The sequence below is a fragment of the Muscardinus avellanarius genome (assembly GCF_963383645.1).
Source record: "Muscardinus avellanarius genome assembly, chromosome: 11".
Classification (NCBI taxonomy): Eukaryota; Metazoa; Chordata; class Mammalia; order Rodentia; family Gliridae; genus Muscardinus; species Muscardinus avellanarius.
The window spans coordinates 71,965,892-71,985,054 of record NC_137797.1 but is presented as its reverse complement, the minus strand read 5'-3'; the positions used below and the strand labels follow the sequence as shown (position 1 = coordinate 71,985,054).

The following is a 19,163-nucleotide window of genomic DNA, read 5'->3' as shown; positions in this document are numbered from 1 at the left end:
GTGTGTACAACGTGGAATGTGTTTCCAGCACCCGATGTAGGTGAATGAAAGGATGCTAAGGGTAGCTTAGCCCATTGCTAGCTGCTGCCTTTATCGTGCATTACCTGCAACTCTGTTTGCTTTCACCTTCTTGACTCTAAACTCGAGGGTCACAGAGGTGAGGGACAGGAGGGGGAAACTTTGATGTGTAAGAAATTCTGGACCACCACAGGTCTACTACTACTATTACCTCCAGCTTTCAGAAACCACAGAGCTGAAACTAGGCACAAGGGATACAAAGGTGCCCCACAGTTTGGAAGGCCTTTCTCAACCAAAAGCAAGTCGATTTCTCACCAGCTCCTGACACCTGTGGCTTGATTCTGGCAGCTTATAATGCCCTAAGCACCATCTCTGCCTCCTGGGAGAGAGTTTCTTTGCAAAGGTTCATTAGAGCCAAATATATAATGTAATTATTTCCTTTGATGGCCACCAGAGGGCAGTGTACCGTAGGCCCCTGTGGGCGCAGAGGCTCACATAAAGATCAATCTATTTAGCAGCATAGTCCATACAGGCAAGAGTCCTCCCTGGAAGTACTAACCACTCCTGACTATTCCTCAGACCCGAGATGCTCCCCTCCCAGGGCAGTCCAGCTTCTCCTGAGCTTTCAATCCTACCTCTGGGGCACCTGTACACTTGAATTTCAGGTGTCAACTGTGTTGAAACCCAAAGGTTCCCCAAACACCCAGGCCAGAGAAGCAGAACCACCAATAATGGAAGAGGGAGGAAGAAAGGTGATGGGAGAAGTCAGTAGACAAAACAGCGAGGGCTAGAAGTCAGGAAGGAAACTAAGGTTGTAATACTTATATGCCCTTGGCTAGGAAGCCAGTTTCCCCACATACACCCAGGCCATTCCTGTTCCCTGTAGCCAGCCCTTCAGTAGGAAAGGTTTCATTCTACCTCCTCTCCCTTTAGGCTACAATTGTGTGTGGACTGTAAGTTATTCACCAGGAATTCCCATGGGTGGTTGGCTGGCCCAGCAACATCCCAGAAAAAACATCAGCTCCATTCAGATCTTGTCACCAGGGCAGAATGGGGGCCAGACTGATTCATGGCTTTGAGGGAGGGGCCAGGGCAGCTAACAATAGGGGACTGAGATGCTTATTTATTTATTTTAGTCTTGGGGATTAAACCCAAGGATGTACTACCTCTGAACTCCTACCACAGCCTTTTATGTATAAATGTATTTATTTATTTTTTGTGGTACTGAAGATTGACTACAGAGACATTTTACCTCAGAGCTATACCCTCAGTACCCCCTTCTCTTTGTTTGGTACTGGGGATTGAACCCAGGGGCATTCTATCTCCATGCTACATCCCCAGACTGTTTTTTTTTTCTCTTTCTTCTTTTTTTGGTGGTATTGGGGTTCCTGGAAACCCTTCTACTTCCGGGCTACACTCCCAGACCTATTTTATACTTTTATTTGGAAACAGGGTCTCTTAAACCAGCGAGGCTGGCTTTGAACCTGTGCAATCCTCCTGTCTCTGCCTCCCAAGCATGGGGATTACAAGGGTGTGCCACCACGCCTGGCTCCAGCCTGTTTTTATTTACTGGGAAACAGGGTCTCACTAAGTTACTGAGAGCCTTGCTAAGTTGCTGAGGCTGGCTTTGAACCTGTGTGATCCTGTCTCAGCTCCCAAGTACTGGGATTACATAAGCATGTGCCTCCACACTCAGCTTTTTAAAATTTTGAAACAGGGTCTCGCCAGGTTGCCGAGAGCTTCACTGAGTTGGTGAGACTGGCTTCAAATCTGTGATCCTAAACCGAGTGTGGTGGCGCACGCTTGTAATCCCAGCACTTGGGAGGCTGAGACAGGAGGATCACTGTTAGAAGACAGCATCAGCTACAACAACTTAGTGAGGCCCTTTGCAACTCAATGAGACTGTTTCAAAATAAAGAATAAAAAATAGGGCTGGGGGTATAGCTCGGAGGTAGACTTCCCCCTGGGTTCCATCCCCAGACCCACAAAAATAAATAAATAAATAAATAAATAAAATAATAATCTGATTCTCCAGTCTCAGCCTCTGGAATTACAGGGTGCACCACCATACTGGCTCACTTCCCTTGCCTTCTTATTTTGTTTATTTTTTGTGGTCCTGGGGATGGAACCCAGAGGCATTCTACCTTAGCATTACATCTCCAGCCCAATTTTAATTCTTATTTGGAAACAAGGTCTCACTAGGTTGATGAGAGTCTCACTACTTGCTGAGGATGTCCTCAAAATTGTGACCCTCCTGTCTCAGTCCCCCAAGTACTTGGGAATACAGGTGTATGCCACTATGCCCAGTGCCTCTTTTATTTTAAAACAGTCTTGCTAACTTGCTGAAAGTCATGCTAATTGCTAGGGCTGTCCTTGAACCTGTGATCCTCCTGTCTCAGCCTCCCAAGTAATGGGAATACAGGCATAACCACAGCTGGCTGAGATACTCTGAATATCATTACTGAGAGGGGCCTGAGTCCCAGCTGGAGCCCCTGTAAGCATAAAAGGGATGTTCATGAGCCTTCCCTCTCCCTGGACAAGCACGGCCCCTCTAGAAGTCTAGAGGGGCAGAATGTTGATCTTCTTCCGGTGGGAGGTGGGACAGCAGCCTAAAAAGGGCCTGGCTCTTGCTGATGGATTGGGACATTCCTCTGAATGGCAAACGATGGGAGAGGGTCTCAAAGTCCCTGCTAAGGAAGGAATAAGATGTTGACTCAGGTTGGTCTCCTTTCTCCCCATCTCTGGAATTGAATTGCCCTCGGAATGGAACTGTTTTCCAAAAAGCACCTGAAAGCCTTCCCTTTATTAGCCCATCTGCAGAAAGACGTGAGACATCTGATTGTCAGGCCGTGTTAACGCCCGGTCGCAGGCCCCTCGCCTGGGTGGGCCGGGCGAGCACATCGTTATATTACAATTTATAAATAGTAAATAAAATAAAATTATTATCAGGTGGCGCTGAGGCACTCACTGGCGAAGAAGAGGCTGCCCAACAGTCCTCGCTAAGGAGTGCCCACCATCAACTCCATCTGCCCAGAAACGGGGAGCACCTCTTAGTTGAAAGTTGCCTCTGAGCGAGGCAGTCCCCCCACAGAGCCCGTTTCCCCGGCCCGGCCCACCCTCCCAAACCCGAGGGCTCAGCCCAGCAGCTCCTCGGCCACGCGGTAGAGGAGGCGCGAGTACCAGTGCATGCCGGTGGGCTGCGCCGGGCCGCCGGGCAGCAGCGCGCCCAGCGCGTGCAGCAGGCGCAGCGGGGCGAAGGCGCGGTGCGCCCACTGGTGGCTCTCCAGCACGGCGTAGCACGAGGCGAGCACGTCGTTGACCAGCAGCGTGCCGTGCGCCGTGAGCGGCGCGAACACGCCCACCGCCTCCTCGCGGGCCACGCGGGCCACGCGCGCCGGCCGCAGCGCGCCCCCGCCGGGCGCCAGCACCGAGTCCCCGGCGCGCAGGCGGCGCGCGAACACCGGCGCGAAGTCCCCGGGCGCGGGCGCCGGCCCCCGCGCCGCGAACACCAGGTGCCAGGGCGTCAGCAGCAGTTTGCGCGGGGGCCGCTCCGTCTCCACGGCGACGAACGAGGCCCGGCGCTGCAGGTCCCGGTCCAGAAAGAGCAGCACCGGCGTGGGCACCACGCGCCCCGCGGCGTCGGCCGCCAGCACCCAGTCCCCGCCGTGCAGCTCCCGCAGCCCCTTCCGCTCGCCGCTCTGCAGGCGCACCGTGGCGTTTCCCGGGAAGCAGCCGCCGGCCCGCACGGCCAGGGAATTGTCTGCAGGGAGCAACCACAGAGAGGACTGAGTCAAGACGAGCGGCGCCAGGACGGGGCTTCAGATTCTCCAAGGTGTGGGCTGCGCCCAGTGCAGACCCCCGGGTCCTGCACACGGCACCTTCCCACGGGTCTGTCCCCAGCCGAGGCAGAGATGGAGGGTGGCTTGCCACAGTAACGCCCGACTGGTCTCCCCGAGGATTGCCACGGGGCCATTGTACACTCAGACTCCCGGAGCGAGCCCCCTTTGGGCGACCTTACCGCCCGCCCCCCCTACTGTACCAGCTTTGACCGACACGTGGACGTGGTTTCGGGACTCGTAGTAGACCCAGTCGAAGCCGGCTTCCACTGCCAGGCGCGCCAGCAACCCATACTTATTGCGGTCGCGGTCGGACGTGGTGATGTCCAAAGCTCGGCCTTCGTAGTGGAGTGAGTCCTGAGCGTGGTGGCCGTCCTCGTCCCAGCCCTCGGTCACCCGTAGGCGCACCCCGGGCCACATGTTCATCACGGCAATGGCCAGCGCGTTCACCCGCTCCTTGCAACGCTGGCGGGGAATAAAGCAGTCAGTCTCCCCACGACCACCGTCATCACCTTGGGGGCAAAAAGACTTGAATAGGAGCATCGATTCTTCTTTGTTTTCTGGCCCCACTCCACCCCGACTGTTCTGGAGAAGTGAAAATCTGCATAGCTATAGTCGCCAATCTGCACCCTTTTCCCAGGGCGTAGGTAGAGGACTTGGTGTCACCTCTGAGGCGGAGAGGGGGCGCCCAAGTCTAGAACCCCATTTTCAAAGGCCGCCCTTCACCCCTACTCGGTCTGGGATCTCGGCCCAACCTGAAAGTCAGAGTCCAGAGGGCGGGTGGAACTTGGTTAGGGAGGCCTGGCTCCGCTAGAGAAGCCCCTGTTTGAGTCTGGCCCCCGCCCCAGGCCCGGGCTGCCCTCCCTCCGCCTGATTCATCTTTTGTTTCGTTGCCTTCCCTGGCACTGGGCATCGCTTCCTTCCTTCCTTCCTTCCTCCTCCTCCTTTCAGCCCCTAGCATTAACCCCTTCGTGGTCTGTGTGCCCCCCACAGAGGTACCCGGGAGGAGCCGTGCAGGATCAAGGCTACTGGAAAAAGGGTTGGGTGGCGGGGGCTGCACGAAGTACAATGGCCATTCTCCGGGATGACTTAACTGAGCGAGAATCCCGGGCCGAGGCCGGGAACGCGCCGGGAGAAGCGGACTCAGCAGCTCCAGCCACAAAGGCGCTTTTCAAGCCGCCCCAGCCCAGGGAGTGGAAAGGGCAGAAAGCCGCGCCTCCCATCCCTGCTCCGGCCCGCCAGGTCCCCTCCCCCAGAGCGACCAGTCCTCCCGGTCCCAGCTAAGGCTTTGCCGCCCCGAGAGCCTTCGTCTCTCGACATCGCTGTCCAGGGATGCTCATGGGGTTAGCACCTGATGATACTGGACGCCGCTCTTCCGTGGATCTGGGGGGCCCCCTGCAGGGTGGGAGTGGAGAGGAGGGAAGGAGCGGCGTCTGGAAGCCTGCACCAGGGGGAGCGAGGCCACGGTTATCTCCGCTGCGGCTCAAGTCGGAGCTGGAGACCTTGGCGCGCACCATAGCACCGACGCCGCGGGAGGAGCGCAGAGAAGACTTCCTTTTCTTCTTCTCTCTAGGACCTCTGACCTGGGACTCGGTTTTCTCCTAAATGCCAGGGGGACATTCCCTCCCACCCCCTGTCCTTCTTCCCTAGTCATCTCCACCTCAGCAGGCTTGGGGATGAAGGGGTGAGAGCAGGAAAAGTGGTAGCTCCTTCCAGCTTCTTTTTTTTTGGTCCCCTGAGGAGGCCCTGACCTGCGGGGGCAGCAGCCCAATGCAGAGCCAACTCAATGAGGCATTTTGCAGCCAGGGTGTGGGAGATAAGCAGGACTGAGGGGTTCTCAGGCCTGTCAGGGGCCTTCCTGAGCCTGTCCCTTGTTTGGCCTCTGCTGCAGGTGGCAGCCAGAGGAGAGGGCCATAGTAATGTTCTCAGACCAATCTTTGGGTAGGAGGAAGGCTTCAATGCAGGAGCAAGAAGAAATTTTCTCCCCTGGACAGGTTTTCTTAACAAAGTAAACCTGGAAAACTATGGCAATTAATCAGAGGAAATCCGTACCCCTCCCTTCCCCCCCCAACCTCCCCACTCCATACACAATTAGGTGGTGTAATGGAAAGTGTATAGTACTTAGAATCAGGAGTCCTGAATTCTAGTTTTAAGCAATGCCACAAACTAGTTCTGAGACTTTGATTAAATTGCTTTTCCTCCTGGGATCCAGCAGCACTCAGATGTAAAGTGAGGAGTGGGGTGGGGTGGGGTGGGGTGGAGGAATGTGGCTTCCAAGTACTTTTCCAGTTCTGACACCATTACTGGCCAGAGGTGGTCCTTCTCTTCCAAGGCATGATCAACCTCAACCTAGTAGTATCAGATGATAGATACAGCAAATGCTCACTAATGGTAGCTGAAATTTTTTTTTTTGGGGGGGGGGCTACTGCAGATTGAACCCAGTGGTTTTCTACCTCTGAGTTACACCCCCAGCCCTATTTTATTTTTTATTTTGAAACAGGGTCCCGCTAAGTTGCTGAGTCTCGCTAGTTATTGACCCTGGTCTTGAACCTGTGATCCTCCTGTTGTCTCCTCCTCCTCCTCCTCCTCCCCCCAAGTACTTGGATAACCAGCATGTGCCACCACACCAGTTAATTCTTTGAAGGAAAGCCCTGAATGTGAGGGCCCTGGGAGTCCTCTGCTCCCCTGGTGGCCCATCTGTTCTTTCACTGAGGACTGGCTTTACCCCCAGACTGTCACTTGGGCCCAGGAATAGTCCAATCCTGGTTCTAGGACCTCGTTCTAGAGACAAAGGCCATTCCTGCCCAGCCTCCTCAGGTAGATGGCCTGGTGACCTGACCCTGCCACTCTTTTTCCATCCCCCTTCAGTTTCTTCTCTTTGGCCCATAGATATTTTCCACAATCAAACCAGAAGCAGGGTAAGGGTTGTGCCTTCTGTCTGCTGCCCGGCCAGCTCCTGGCCCCCAGCTCACCCCAGCCCTTCCTGCCTGGCTTGGTGGCTGACCCCCGGTCCACGCCTCAGCCATTTCCCGTCTCGTCTGCCGCCATCCTCCTTTCCCTGCCCCGGCCTCTCCTGCTTCACTCTCACTACCGACCCTCCTCCCCTCCCCGTCCCAGCCTCTCCCAGCTGGGATATTTCCTAACCGCTGTCCAGCCAGCAGGTCATTTCTTCCTTTAGGAGGGGGTTTTCAGGGGAGGTCTTTGCTTTAAGAAAAGCTGTCTGTGGATGAAGTCCGCTCCCCCTCCCGGGCACCATAGGCGGAGGCCCGGCGGTGCCGGCGCAGGTGGGGACCTCCTTACCTCCGTCATCAGGCGGTCCGCGCCGCTGTTCTCCTCATCCTTGAAGATGATGTCGGGGTTGTAGTTGGGCACGAGGTCCCGGAAGCGCTCGGAGCCCCTGGCCACCCTCCCCTCGGCCGGCCCACTGGCGCCCAGGGTGCGCTCGGGCACGCCGGGCACGGACTGCTTGTAGAGCAGCGGTGCAAGCTGCTTGCGCACATAGCGGCGCCGGCCGACGGGGCCCCGGCCCGGCCCGCAGCTCTGGGCAGGCAGTGTCAGAAGTGCCAGGCAGCACAGGGGCAGCAGACGGGCCGGCAGCGCCATGGGTGCAGCAGGCCTGGGCCCAAGGAGAGCGCTCCGGTCCCACCAGCGCTCCTGTCAGTGGGGCATCTCCACAGCGCCAGAGAGCGTGGCGGGCAGAGCTGCCCCTGGAGTGCCCGGGAAAGCTGTGACTCTGCACACCTGGCTGCCGTTAGCTCTGTCTACATGCCCCACGGAGCCCCGGGACCTGCTACTGATGGACCACCATAGCAGGGAAGGGGAAAAGTGGGTGAGTGCCAGCCTAGCCAGTCTCCACTGCCAAGGCTCGGACCGGGTACTGCCAGACTCCGCCCTAAGTGGCCCCTGGCCCCGCCCCCCGCCCTTCTCCCTGGGCGGTCCCGCCCCCTCCTAACCGGGTGAGGGATCTAGACCTTCACCTCTGTTACTTTTGCGACTGAAGTGTGTCCCATCCTGGAAACCATGCAGGCACCTGCCTAGGAAATCCTTGTAGCTTTACAGTCCTTGGCTGCCTGGATAAGCATCCTTCTATCTCCCAGCCTAAATTTGGAACAAAACCTCCTCCTCTGGTGCCTGAATTGGTCTTTGCTCTCCCAAAGCCTACCCTGGCAGGCCGGTGCCCTCTGCTGTCATCCAGGAAGTATGGGTTCCAATTTCTGCCCAAGGCCAGCCAAGTACTTTGAGCTTACAACCAGAGCCTGCCTTCTCTGTGGTCCTCCCCAGTTTCTCTCTCCACACTCAGCAGTAACTAGAAACAGGAGGCATGGATGCCAGGCCACCATTTTCCCTAAGTTTAGTCCTCCCCAGGAACTTCTCTAGAACCAGAAGCAGAACTTAACTTGGTACTTGTAGTCATGTTTAGGATTTCCAACTTTTGTGCCCTCAATCCTTGTGAGACACCAAACAGGTGTTTCTTTTAAAATGAATAACTTGTCATTTCAAAGTTGCAGAGGGGACTTAAAGTCCTAGTCTGTAAGAGGCTAATGACCACTCCCCTCGCCTTCCGCTGTGCACCCTCTCTAGTCTCCTCTCAGGTCTCATTTTACAGGCACTTCATCCACCAATTTCCATCATTCATTCTTTTTTTTTTGGGGGGGGGTCTGAGAATGGAACCTAGGGGCATTCAACCTTCCAGCTACACTACACCCCTTGCCCTATTTTCTTTATTCTTTATTTGAAACAGAGTGTCACTAAGTAGCTGAAGCTGTCTGTGAACTGTGATCCTCTGATCTCAGCCTCCCAAATGCTGGGATTACAAGCCTGTGCCACCACACCTGGCTTATTCTTTATTTTTGAAACAGGGTCTCACTGAGTTGCAAAAGGCCTCACTAAGTAGTAGCTGAAGCTAGAGACAGCATGGTGGCACACATTTGTAATCCCAGCATTGGGGGGGGGGTGTTCTGCTACTCTGCGAGGCACTTTGTCACTCAGTGAGAACGTTTAAAAAATAAAAAGACTAAAAAATAGGGCTTGGGATGTACCTCGGAGGTACAATGTCTCTAGTTTCCATACCCAGTAAAAAAAAAGTAGTAGCTGAGGCTGTCCTGAAACTCCATCCTCCTGTCTCAGCATCCCAAATTCTGGGATTACAACTGTGTATCACCATGCCCGGCCTTTTTTATACCCCGCCCCCTTGTACTGGGGATGGAACCCAGGGGCATTCTACCTCTGAGCCACCCCCAGACTTATTTTTTTATTATTTTTTTATTTTTATTTTTTTGGGTCTGGGGATGGAACCCAGGGGCACTTGACCTCCAAGCAACATCCCCTACCCTATTTTTTATTCTTTATTTTGAAACCGGGTCTCACTGAGTTGCAGGGGGCCTCACTAAGTAGGTGAGGCTGTCTGCGAACCGCGATCCTCCAGGTCTCAGCCTCCCGAATGCTGGGATTACAAGCGTGCGCCACCATGCCCGGCTTTATTCTATATTTTTGAAACAGGGTCTCACTGAGTTGCAAAGGGCCTAAGTAGTAGTGAGGCCCTTTGCCTGGAACCGGGATTCTCCTGTCTCAGCCTCCCAAATGCTGGGATTACAAGTGTGTGCCACCATGCCTGAATCCCTTTTTTATTCCTTATTTTGAAACAGGGTCTCACTAAGTTGTGGAGGGCCTAAGTAGCTGAGGCTGTGAACCTGCAATCCTCCTGTCTCTGCTTCCCAAGTACTGGGATTACAAGTGTGTGCAACCACTCTCAACTAAAAGAAATAAAGTTTCTTAAAATTAATAAGCTGCAGCCGGGTGTGGTGGCGCACGCTTGTAATCCCCGCGCTTGGGAAGCTGAGACAGGAGGATCACACAGGTTCGAAGCCAGCCTCAGCTACTTAGTGAGGCTCTTAGCAACTTAGTGAGACCCTGTTTCCAAATAAAATATAAAAAAGGTCTGGAAGTATAGCCTGGAAGTAGAAAGCCTCTGGGTTCCACCCCAGTACCACCAAAAAAAAAAAAAAAAATTAATAATAAGCTGCATCCCAGAATTTGGGAGGCTGAGACAGGAGGATCGCCATTTGCAGACAGCCTCAGATACTTAGGCCCTCCACAACTCAGTGAAACCCTGTTTCAAAATAAAGAATAAAAATTGAGCTAGGGGTGTAGCTTGGAGGTAGAATTCCCCTGGGCATCCCCAGTACTGCAAAAATAAATAAATAAAATAAAATAAGCTGGAGCTGGGTGTGGTGGCACACCCTTATAATCCCTCCTGAGACAGGAGGATGATTTAGATTTGAAGCCAGCCTTAGCTACTTAGGGAGGCTCTTGGCAACTTAGTGAGACCCTGTTTCAAAATAAAAAATAGGTCTGGGAGTGTCGCCTGGAGGTAGAAGGCCCTTGGGTTTCATCCTCAGTAACACACACACACACACACACACACACACACACACACACACACACACACACCGGGCATGATGGCGCATGCTTGTATTCCCAGTACTTGGGATTCTGAGACAAAAGGATGAGTTTCATGGCCAGTCTCAGCAACTTAGACCATCTACAATTTAGTGAGACCTTGTTCCAAAATAAAAGAATAAAATAGGGCTGGAGTTGTAGTTCAAAGGTAGAATATCCCTGGGTTCCATCCAAAACACACACACACACACACACACACACACACAACTATCTGGCACCATTCTAGACAAAGCTGTTTTTGTATTTTTTGTTTTTGCCATACTGGGAATTGAAACAAGGAGTGCTCTACCTCTGAGGTACACTCCCAGTCCTTTTTTGAGATAAGAACTCACTAAGTTTCCCAAGATGGCCTCGAACTTGCTATTTTTCTGCCTCAAATCATTTTTTTTTTTTTAACTGGGGATTAAACCCAAGGGCATTCTACCTTCAATCTACATCCCAGCCCTGTATTTTTTATTCTTTCCTTTGAAATATGGTCTCACAAAGTAGCTGAGGCTGGCCACAAACCTGTAATCCTCTTGTCTCAGCCTTTCAAGTACCGAGATTGAGATTACAAGCCTGGGACACTGCCCCGCTGAATCCAGGGGCATTCTACCTCTGAGCTACACCCCAGTCCTGTTTGTTTTTGCAGTACTGGGGATGGAACCCAGGGGGCATCTCCTCTGAGCCACACCCCAGCCTAATTTTTTATTCTTTATTTTGAAATGTCTCACTAAATGGTAGAGGGCCTCACTGGGTAGCTGAGGCTGTTGCCATCCTTGAATGCCATCCATGAATCTCGATCCTCCTGTCTCAGTCCCCCAAGTACTGGAATTACAAGCATATGCCACCACACTGCCTTATTTTATTCTTTTATTTGGAATCAGGGTCTAAATTGCAGAGGGCCTCACTAAATTGCTGTCTGACTACTGATAAGTAAAATAAAAAATTAAATGCGAGTAAAATAAAAATAATGTGCGTACGGCGGAGTGTGAAAAACACGAGAGAGGTCCGGTACACGTGGCATGTAAAGTTTTAATGGCACGGCTCTCCCGGGGATCAGGGCGAGGCACCGTGGGGCCCGCGTGCCTGTCCGAAGCTAGAGGACGCGGGCTCTCCTTTTAAAGGCATGCATCTCGCGAGATGGGGGTTTTACTCGTGGGAACGCCCAATTCTCGCGGGGGGTTTCAGCCCCTCCCTTGCCCTGCAGAGGTCATGTGACACAAAGTCACATGAGTGCAGGACCCAACTTAACATTCCGGCCTTTTGATGGTAGGGATAATGGATGACGATTGGACCCTCTAACTTCTTCCTGCTGTCAAGGGGCGTCGTCAGGGGCCCCAGGCCGGGAGGAGTCAGGAGTTCAGTCCCCCAGAAGGGGGTGCAGGTGGGTGCATAGCTGCAGTGCGAATTGGAGGTTACCCTGGACAGCTTAGTGATGTGCGCTTGAGGAGGCTTGAACAGGCAAGGGCTATTAAAGAAAAAAACAAATCATGAGATTGAGCAGGCGACCAAAAAGGAGACTGGTTTACTCAGTACCTGGAGAGCTACCCTGAGCTGGCAAAGAGGATGGAGGTTGAGGGATCCAGGAGCCATCAGTCTTCAGCCAGGCTGAGTAGGGCCAGCGGCGGGGCCTGGTCTGGAAAGGTGCTCCCCCTGTGTTGAGGCACCTGGGGCTCACCCTTTTCCAAGGGCACTGTTCCAGTGGCCCTCCTGGCCACACGCCGAGCAGTCTGATTGGTAGGCGTGGCTTTGCCCCACTTGAGGCAGGCTCCTGGAGGTAGTTGTTGTTGCAGTCCTCCACACCTAGGTGGCGCTCCAGGGGGCTGAGCCGCCACCGCCAGCCAAAGGGCAGCTACCAGGGATCTGCTTTTTGGCAAAGTCGGAGTGTATGCTCCATTTCCGCCTGTTTCTCTCTGGAATTAAAACTTAGATGCTATGTTAAGGTTCTGTCAGCTGTGACGGACCTATACTCACAAAGAGCGCGTCCCGGGGCTGGTGTCCGGCAAGAATGGCAACGCAGACTCCCCACGGGCAGAGGGTGTCGCCCCAGCCCCGGCGTTTCCCACAGCACCTAGGGCGCGCCCACGCGGGCCGCCCAGCAAAATTGCAGTCTGGCGCGGGCCAAGATGGCGACTGTGACACCACCAGGCAGTGACTACGCGCCATCACAAAATGGCAGCTGGCGGGAAAATAAATGGAAGCTGATGGGGGAGAGCATTTGGAAGGATACCAGACCGCTTATAAAAGTTCCTAACTATTCCTGGGCCACCGCAACCTATTTCCCAACTCGTATCAAGGCAGACAGGCTCTCAGGGCATCTGCTAGTATAAAGGTTCGACTCCCCATAATTGGTTCGCGGGCAGAAACGAAGAACAGGAAATGGGCGTCCCCGATTTCCCTGCTCAATCGTTCGGAAACAGAGGTTAAGAGATAGGGAAGAACGTCTTCATTCCTTCTCAAAACCGGAGGATGACCTGGTCATCCGCAGCGTGGTCCCAGTGGACCGGGGGACAATGGGTCACCAAGCGCTTGGATTTTTAGGTCCCAGTGGACCGGTAGACCCAAGTCCGGAACCCGCTAACCAAGGGAAGGAGGCAGTTTACCGGAGTATAGTGTTGTCGGCCAGCGCTGGCTGTGACAGAAGCGCTGAGAAGCTGCTGGGGGCGCGGTGGAGCCAGGGCGCGCGGATGCCGGTGGCTGGTGTGGACGGCACTGGCGGCTGGTGGGATCAGTGGGGGCGCGCAGGCGGCGTGGCTTGCCAGGCCTGCGGCGTGGAGACAAAATGGCTTCCAGGCACGCGCCAGACGCTGAGGCTGGGCCCCGAGGAGCATCGCCAGTGAGCCTGGCTCGGGGCGGGTGGGGCAAACCGGCCAGAGGTCCCGGCGGTGACCGGAGAACCAAGCTGGAACGGTGCTTTAGGAGGTCCAAGCGGCAGGCAGAGGTCCTGGCCCACGCAGGCAGTTGGCAGGCAGAGCAAGTGCCAAGCTGCCTGGCTCGGGCCGGAAAGATGGCCGCTGACTCCTAGGATTGGTTAGGAGTGGAAAGTGGGAGGGATTAAAGATTGTGAGGCCTCCAGTGAGGCCATGAGGTGGGAGGGGTTAAAGATGGCGAGGCCTCCATTGAGGCCATGAGGTGGGAGGGGTTAAGGATGGCGAGGCCTCCAGTGAGGCCATGAGGTGGGAGGGGTTAAGGATGGCGAGGCCTCCAGTGAGGCCATGAGGTGGGAGGGGTTAAGGATGGCGAGGCCTCCAGTGAGGCCATGAGGTGGGAGGGGTTAAGGATGGCGAGGCCTCCAGTGAGGCCATGAGGTGGGAGGGGTTAAGGATGGCGAGGCCTCCAGTGAGGCCATGAGGTGGGAGGGGTTAAGGATGGCGAGGCCTCCAGTGAGGCCATGAGGTGGGAGGGGTTAAGGATGGCGAGGCCTCCAGTGAGGCCATGAGGTGGGAGGGGTTAAAGATGGTGGGGCCAAGATGGCGGCCCCCCCAGTGATTCCACGTGTGCAAGATGGCGGGCCAAAGCTGGCGACCCCCCCCCCCAGTAATCCCATGTGGCTGCTTACCGGAATGGCCAGGCCCAGGCAGCAGGGGTGGGCAGGCACAGGGTGAAGGGCGCCAGGGCGCGAGTCCGAGTGGAGGAACCAGCTGGAGCGCGGGCTGGACTTGGCGGGCTGGGGGCTGTTTAGCAGAGTGGCGGCCGCCTAGATGGAGGAGGCAGGCGGCCCCGGCAGGCGGGTCTAAGCAACGCCAGGCGTGGAGAAGACATAGGTGCGCGGTGTGGCGCAGTCCGCGGGCGGCGCGTTCCCATTCCAGCGGCGGGCGGCGTGGGCAGGCGGGAACGGCGGTTTTAGGAGGTCCAAGCGGCAGGCAGAGGTCCTGGCCCGTGCAGGAGGTAGTCCACGCAGGCACGGGGCGGCAGCGGCGGCAGTGGTGGGAGCAACGCCTGCAAGCGGAGCGCTGGTGTGGGACCTCACAGTCGAGCTGCTGGCGGGTCGGAGAGTCCGGGGCTCAAAAAGAGAGTAAAAATAAAAAGAGAAAACAGAAAAAAAAAAAAAAGGAAAAAAATGGGGAGGGACCCAAGAGTTCTCCCGGTTCGGCACCAAATGATAAGTAAAATAAAAAATTAAATGCGAGTAAAATAAAAATAAGTGAGTACGGCGGAGTGTGAAAAACACGAGAGAGGTCCGGTACACATGGCAAATAAAGTTTTAATGGCACGGCTCTCCCGGGGATCAGGGCGAGGCACCGTGGGGCCCACGTGCCTGTCCGAAGCTAGAGGACGCGGGCTCTCCTTTTAAAGGCATGCATCTCGCGAGATGGGGGTTTTACTCGTGGGAACGCCCAATTCTCGCGGGGGGTTTCAGCCCCTCCCTTGCCCTGCAGAGGTCATGTGACACAAAGTCACATGAGTGCAGGACCCAACTTAACAACTACAAACCTGATCTTCCTATCTCACCTCCCAAGTACTGAAATTACAAGTGTGCCACCATACCTGGCCCTGCCTCAGTCTGAGTTGCTGGGATTATAACCATGTATCATTATGACTGGCCAAAGCAGGTTTTTTGTTGTTGTTGTTTTGATTTTTTTTTTTTTTTTTTTTTTTTTTTGCTGTACCCAGGATGGAACCCAGGAGCATTCTACTTCTGAGCTATACCCCCAGCCCTACTTTTTATTTATTTTTTTTTTAATTTTTGGTAGTACTGGTGATGGAACCCAGGGGCCTTCTACCTCCGGGCTACACTCTCAGAACTATTTTATATTTTTATTTGGAAACAGGGTCTCTTAAGCCAGTTGAGGCTGGATTCAAACCTGCACGATCCTCCTGTCTCTGCCTCCCACGCCTGGCTTATTCTTTATTTTTTGCGGGTCTGAGGATGAAACCGAGGGGCATTTGACCTCCAAGCTACACCCCTGCCCTATTTTTTTATTCTTTATTTTGAAACTGGACCTAAGTAGCTGAAGCTGTACGCAAACCGCGATCCTCTGGTTTCATTCCCAAATGCTGGGATTACAAGACTGCTCCATGCCACCACACCCCACTGTCCAAAGCAGTTGTTTTTTTGAGGGTGGGGTCTGGGGATAGAACTCAGGGGCATTCAACCTCCGAACTGTACCCCCTGCCCTTTTTACTTTTGTGTGTGTGTGTGTGTGTGTGTGTGTGTGGTACTGGGGATGGAACCCAGGGCGTTCTACCTCCAAGCTGCATCCCCAGCCCTATCTTTAATTCTTTATTTTGAAACAGGGTCTCACTGAGTTGCAAAGGGCCTAAGTAGCTGAGGCTGTCCCCGAACCTTGACTTCCAGGTGTCAGCCTCCCAAATGCTAGGATTACAAATGTGTACCACCACACCCGGCTCCAAAACAGTTTTTAAGTGCAGCTTTTATCTCCAAGGCTAACTGGCTAGACTACCTTAGGGTGCTCAGCAAGAATTTTGGAGGCTGGGAGTGGTGGCACAGGCTTCTAATCCCAGCATTCGGGAGGCTGACACCTGAGGATTACACAGGTTCGAAGCCAGCCTCAGCTACTTAGTGAGGTTCTCAGCAACTTAGTGAGACCCTGTTTCCAAATAAAAATATAAAATAGGTCTGGGAGTATAGCCTGAAGGTAGAACCCCTCTGGTCCACCCCCAGTACCCCCCCACACACAAAGAATTTTGGAAATCTTTTTTTTGTGTGTGTGGTACTAGAGATTGAACCCAGGGACAGTCTACCTCCAAGCTACACCCCAAACCCTATTTTTATTTATTATTTATTTATTTATTTATTTATTTATTTATTTATTTATTTATTTATTTATTGTGGTACTGGGCATGGAACCCAGGGGCATTCTACCGCTGAGCTACACACTGAACCCTATTTTTTTTTTTTTTTTTTTGCGGGTCTGGGGATGGAACTCAGGAGCATTCAACCTCCAAGCTACACCCTCTGCCCTATTTTTTATTCTTTATTTTGAAACCAGGTCTCACTGAGTCACAGAGGGCCTCACTAAGTAGCTGAGGCTGTCCACCATGCCCAGCTCTGAACCCTATTTTTTATTCTTTATTTTGTAACAGGGTCTCACTGAGTTGCAAAGGGCCTAAGTAGTAGCTGAGGCTATCTTTGAACTGAGATCCTCCTGTCTCAGCCTCCTAAATGCTGGGATTACATGTATGTGCCACCATGCCCAGCTTCCAAGCCCTATTTTTTATTTCGTGCGTGTGTGTGTGTGTGTGTGTGTGTGTGTGTGTGTGTGTGTGGTGCCTGGGATAGAATCCAGGGGCATTCTACCTCAGAGCTATACCCCCAGCCCCAATTTCTTTTTTACTCTTTATTTTGAAACAGGGTCTAAGTTGTGGAGTGCCTCACTAAATAGCTGAGGTTGGCCATAGACCATGATCCTCCTGTCTCAGCCTCCCAAGTTATGGGACCACGAGTGTGCACCACCACATTCAGCTGAAAAATCATTTTTGTATTCCTTACTCACCTTCCCCTCATCCAGCTCCCAGGACAATACGCACAGAACTTTGTGTGCATTAGAATAAAAGCAAGCTGGGCTGGTGGCACACCTGTAATCCCAGTACTTGGGAGGCTGAGACAGGAAGATTTGAGAATAGATGCAGTGATGTACAAAACTGCTCAGCAATTTAGCAAGATTCTTGTGTCAAAATAAATAAATTTAAAAAGGGAGCCAGGTGTGGTTGTGCATGCTTGTAATCCCAGTACTTGGGAGGCTGACACAGGATCATCTCAGGTTGGCAGCCAGCCTCAGCTACTTAGTGAGGCCTTCTGCAACTTAGTGAGACCATTTTTTCAAAGTAAAGAATAAAAAATAGGGCTGGGGTAGAATGCCTTTGGATTCAATTCCCAGTACCAATAAACAAACAAACAAAACAAACAAGGCTGGGCATGGTGGCAGTTTGTAATCCCAGCATTTGGGAAGCAGAGACCAGAGCATCATGGTTTGCAGATAGCCTCGGCTACTTAGTGAGGCTCTTTGCAACTCCGTGAAAATAGGGCTGAGGGTATAGCTGGAGGTACAATGCCCTGGGTTCCATCCCAATATTGCAAATAAAATAAAATAAAAGCACTGGGAGCCTGGCATGGTGGTACATTTATCTGTAATCCCAGTACTTAAGAGGCGGAGACAGGAGGACTACAGGTTTGAAGTCAGTCTCAGCAGTTTAGTTAGACCCTTAGCAACTTGTTTCAAAAACAATAAATACATACATAAGTAAATAAATAAATAAAAGCAGGGCATGGTGGTGCATGCTTGTAATCCCAGCACTTGGGAGGCAGATACAGTAGTACTGTGCAGGTTCAAAGCCAGCCTTAGTTACTTAGTGCTCTCAGCACTTTGGTGAGACCTTGTTTCCAAATAAAATATAAAATGGGTCTGGGAATCGCCGGGCGTGGTGGCGCAAGCTTGTAATCCCAGCGCTTGGGAGGCTGAGACAGGAGAATCGCACAGGTTCAAAGCCAGCCTCAGATACTGAGTGAAGCTCTCAGCAACTTAGTGAGAACCTGTTTCCAAATAAAATAGAAAATAGGTCTGGGAGTATAGCCTGGAGGTAGAAAAGCCCTTGGGTTCTATCCCCAGTACCACCACCACAATAAAAAAGGGTCTGGGAATGTAGCTCGGAGGTAGAAGCCCCTGGGTTCCAATAGAACTGGGGAGTAGCTTGGAAGTAGAATGCCTCTGAGTTCAATTCCCATCACCACCACCAGAAAAAGAAGAGAAAAAAAGTGTGGGAGGAACTTCAAGGGATTCAATGAGTATCTGCAAAGATGAGGTTGGGTTCTTCTCAGAAGTAGGAATCAAAAACCCTTAGCTGGACGTGGTGGCGCACGCTTGTAATCCCCGCGTTTGGGAGGCTGAGACAGAAGGATCACGCAGGTTCGAAGCCAGCCTCAGCTACTTAGTGAGGCTCTTAGCAACTTGGTGAGAACCTGTTTCCAAATAATATAAAATGGGTCTGGGAGTATGAGTATATCCTGGAGGTAGAAAGCCTCTGGGTTCCAATCCAAGTACCACCACCAAAAAAAAAAAAAAAAAAAAAAAAAAAAAAAAAAAAAGAAAGAAAACCCTTGTCAGCCAGTCGCTTCTTTTACTCCATAGCTAACTGTCTCACCAGGCAAGACAAGACAGAAGGCATGGGTATACAGGGGAAGGGTGTCTTATTCCTGTGTTCTTGCCCTTTACTCCTAATTCCCAAGGTACAGAAACAAGGCTGTGAGTATGAGGAGGGGTCAGGGGACCAGCCAACTTTAAGCAAGTAGGAGGGGCGTCCCATAGCCCAAATGCATGGCCTAGTTCCAGATTCCTGTATCCAAAGGACTCTAAGAATGCAGACAACAGGGAAGAAAAAGGATGGTGGAAACATCTCTCAGTTTCTCTCACTTGGTAGACTTAGTACTAGTAGGAAAAAGGTTGTTCAAATAGACATAGAGACAGGCTCTTTAAAAAAACAAGCAAACCCTGGGATCAACTTTATTGCTGATGTGTGCAGCCTCTTCTTCCCTATCCCCTTGGTCTCTCCAGTGGTCCAAAGCCCCTCTAGGATAGCACAGTGCTTAGGTTCTGCTGGACAGAGGCAAAGGAGACAGACAACCTGCCTCCCCAGTTGGCCCCTAGTCCAGCCCCACCCCCAACCCGACCCTATTGCACATCAAATCATGTAAACATGGCTACAGCCCCGAAACTGCAGTGAGGCAGATTGATGTGTAAACGGATTTGGGACCAGGAGCCAGACCCAGTCGCCAGCCCCACCCAGTGCTGAGGCCACAGTTAAGTCTTGGAAAAGCAGGGGGCCTGGTCCCAAACTCTGGCTCAGATTACGCAACAGTGCAGATGGCTCAGCTCCCCTCTGCCACCCACCCTCTCAGATTCCAGGTCC

At 52.8% G+C, this 19,163-nt stretch overlaps 1 protein-coding gene across 1 annotated transcript; it reads right to left on the bottom strand.

The window, feature by feature from the left end:
* Positions 1 to 3,152: 3,152 nt before the first annotated feature.
* On the bottom strand, positions 3,153 to 7,457 carry DHH (desert hedgehog signaling molecule; the record flags this gene model as incomplete). The annotated part of the gene is made up of 3 exons (XM_080706379.1): positions 3,153 to 3,778; positions 4,058 to 4,319; positions 7,155 to 7,457. 3 exons carry the CDS (start codon positions 7,455 to 7,457, stop codon positions 3,153 to 3,155), a joined length of 1,191 nt encoding a protein of 396 aa, XP_080562505.1.
* Positions 7,458 to 19,163: the final 11,706 nt, after the last annotated feature.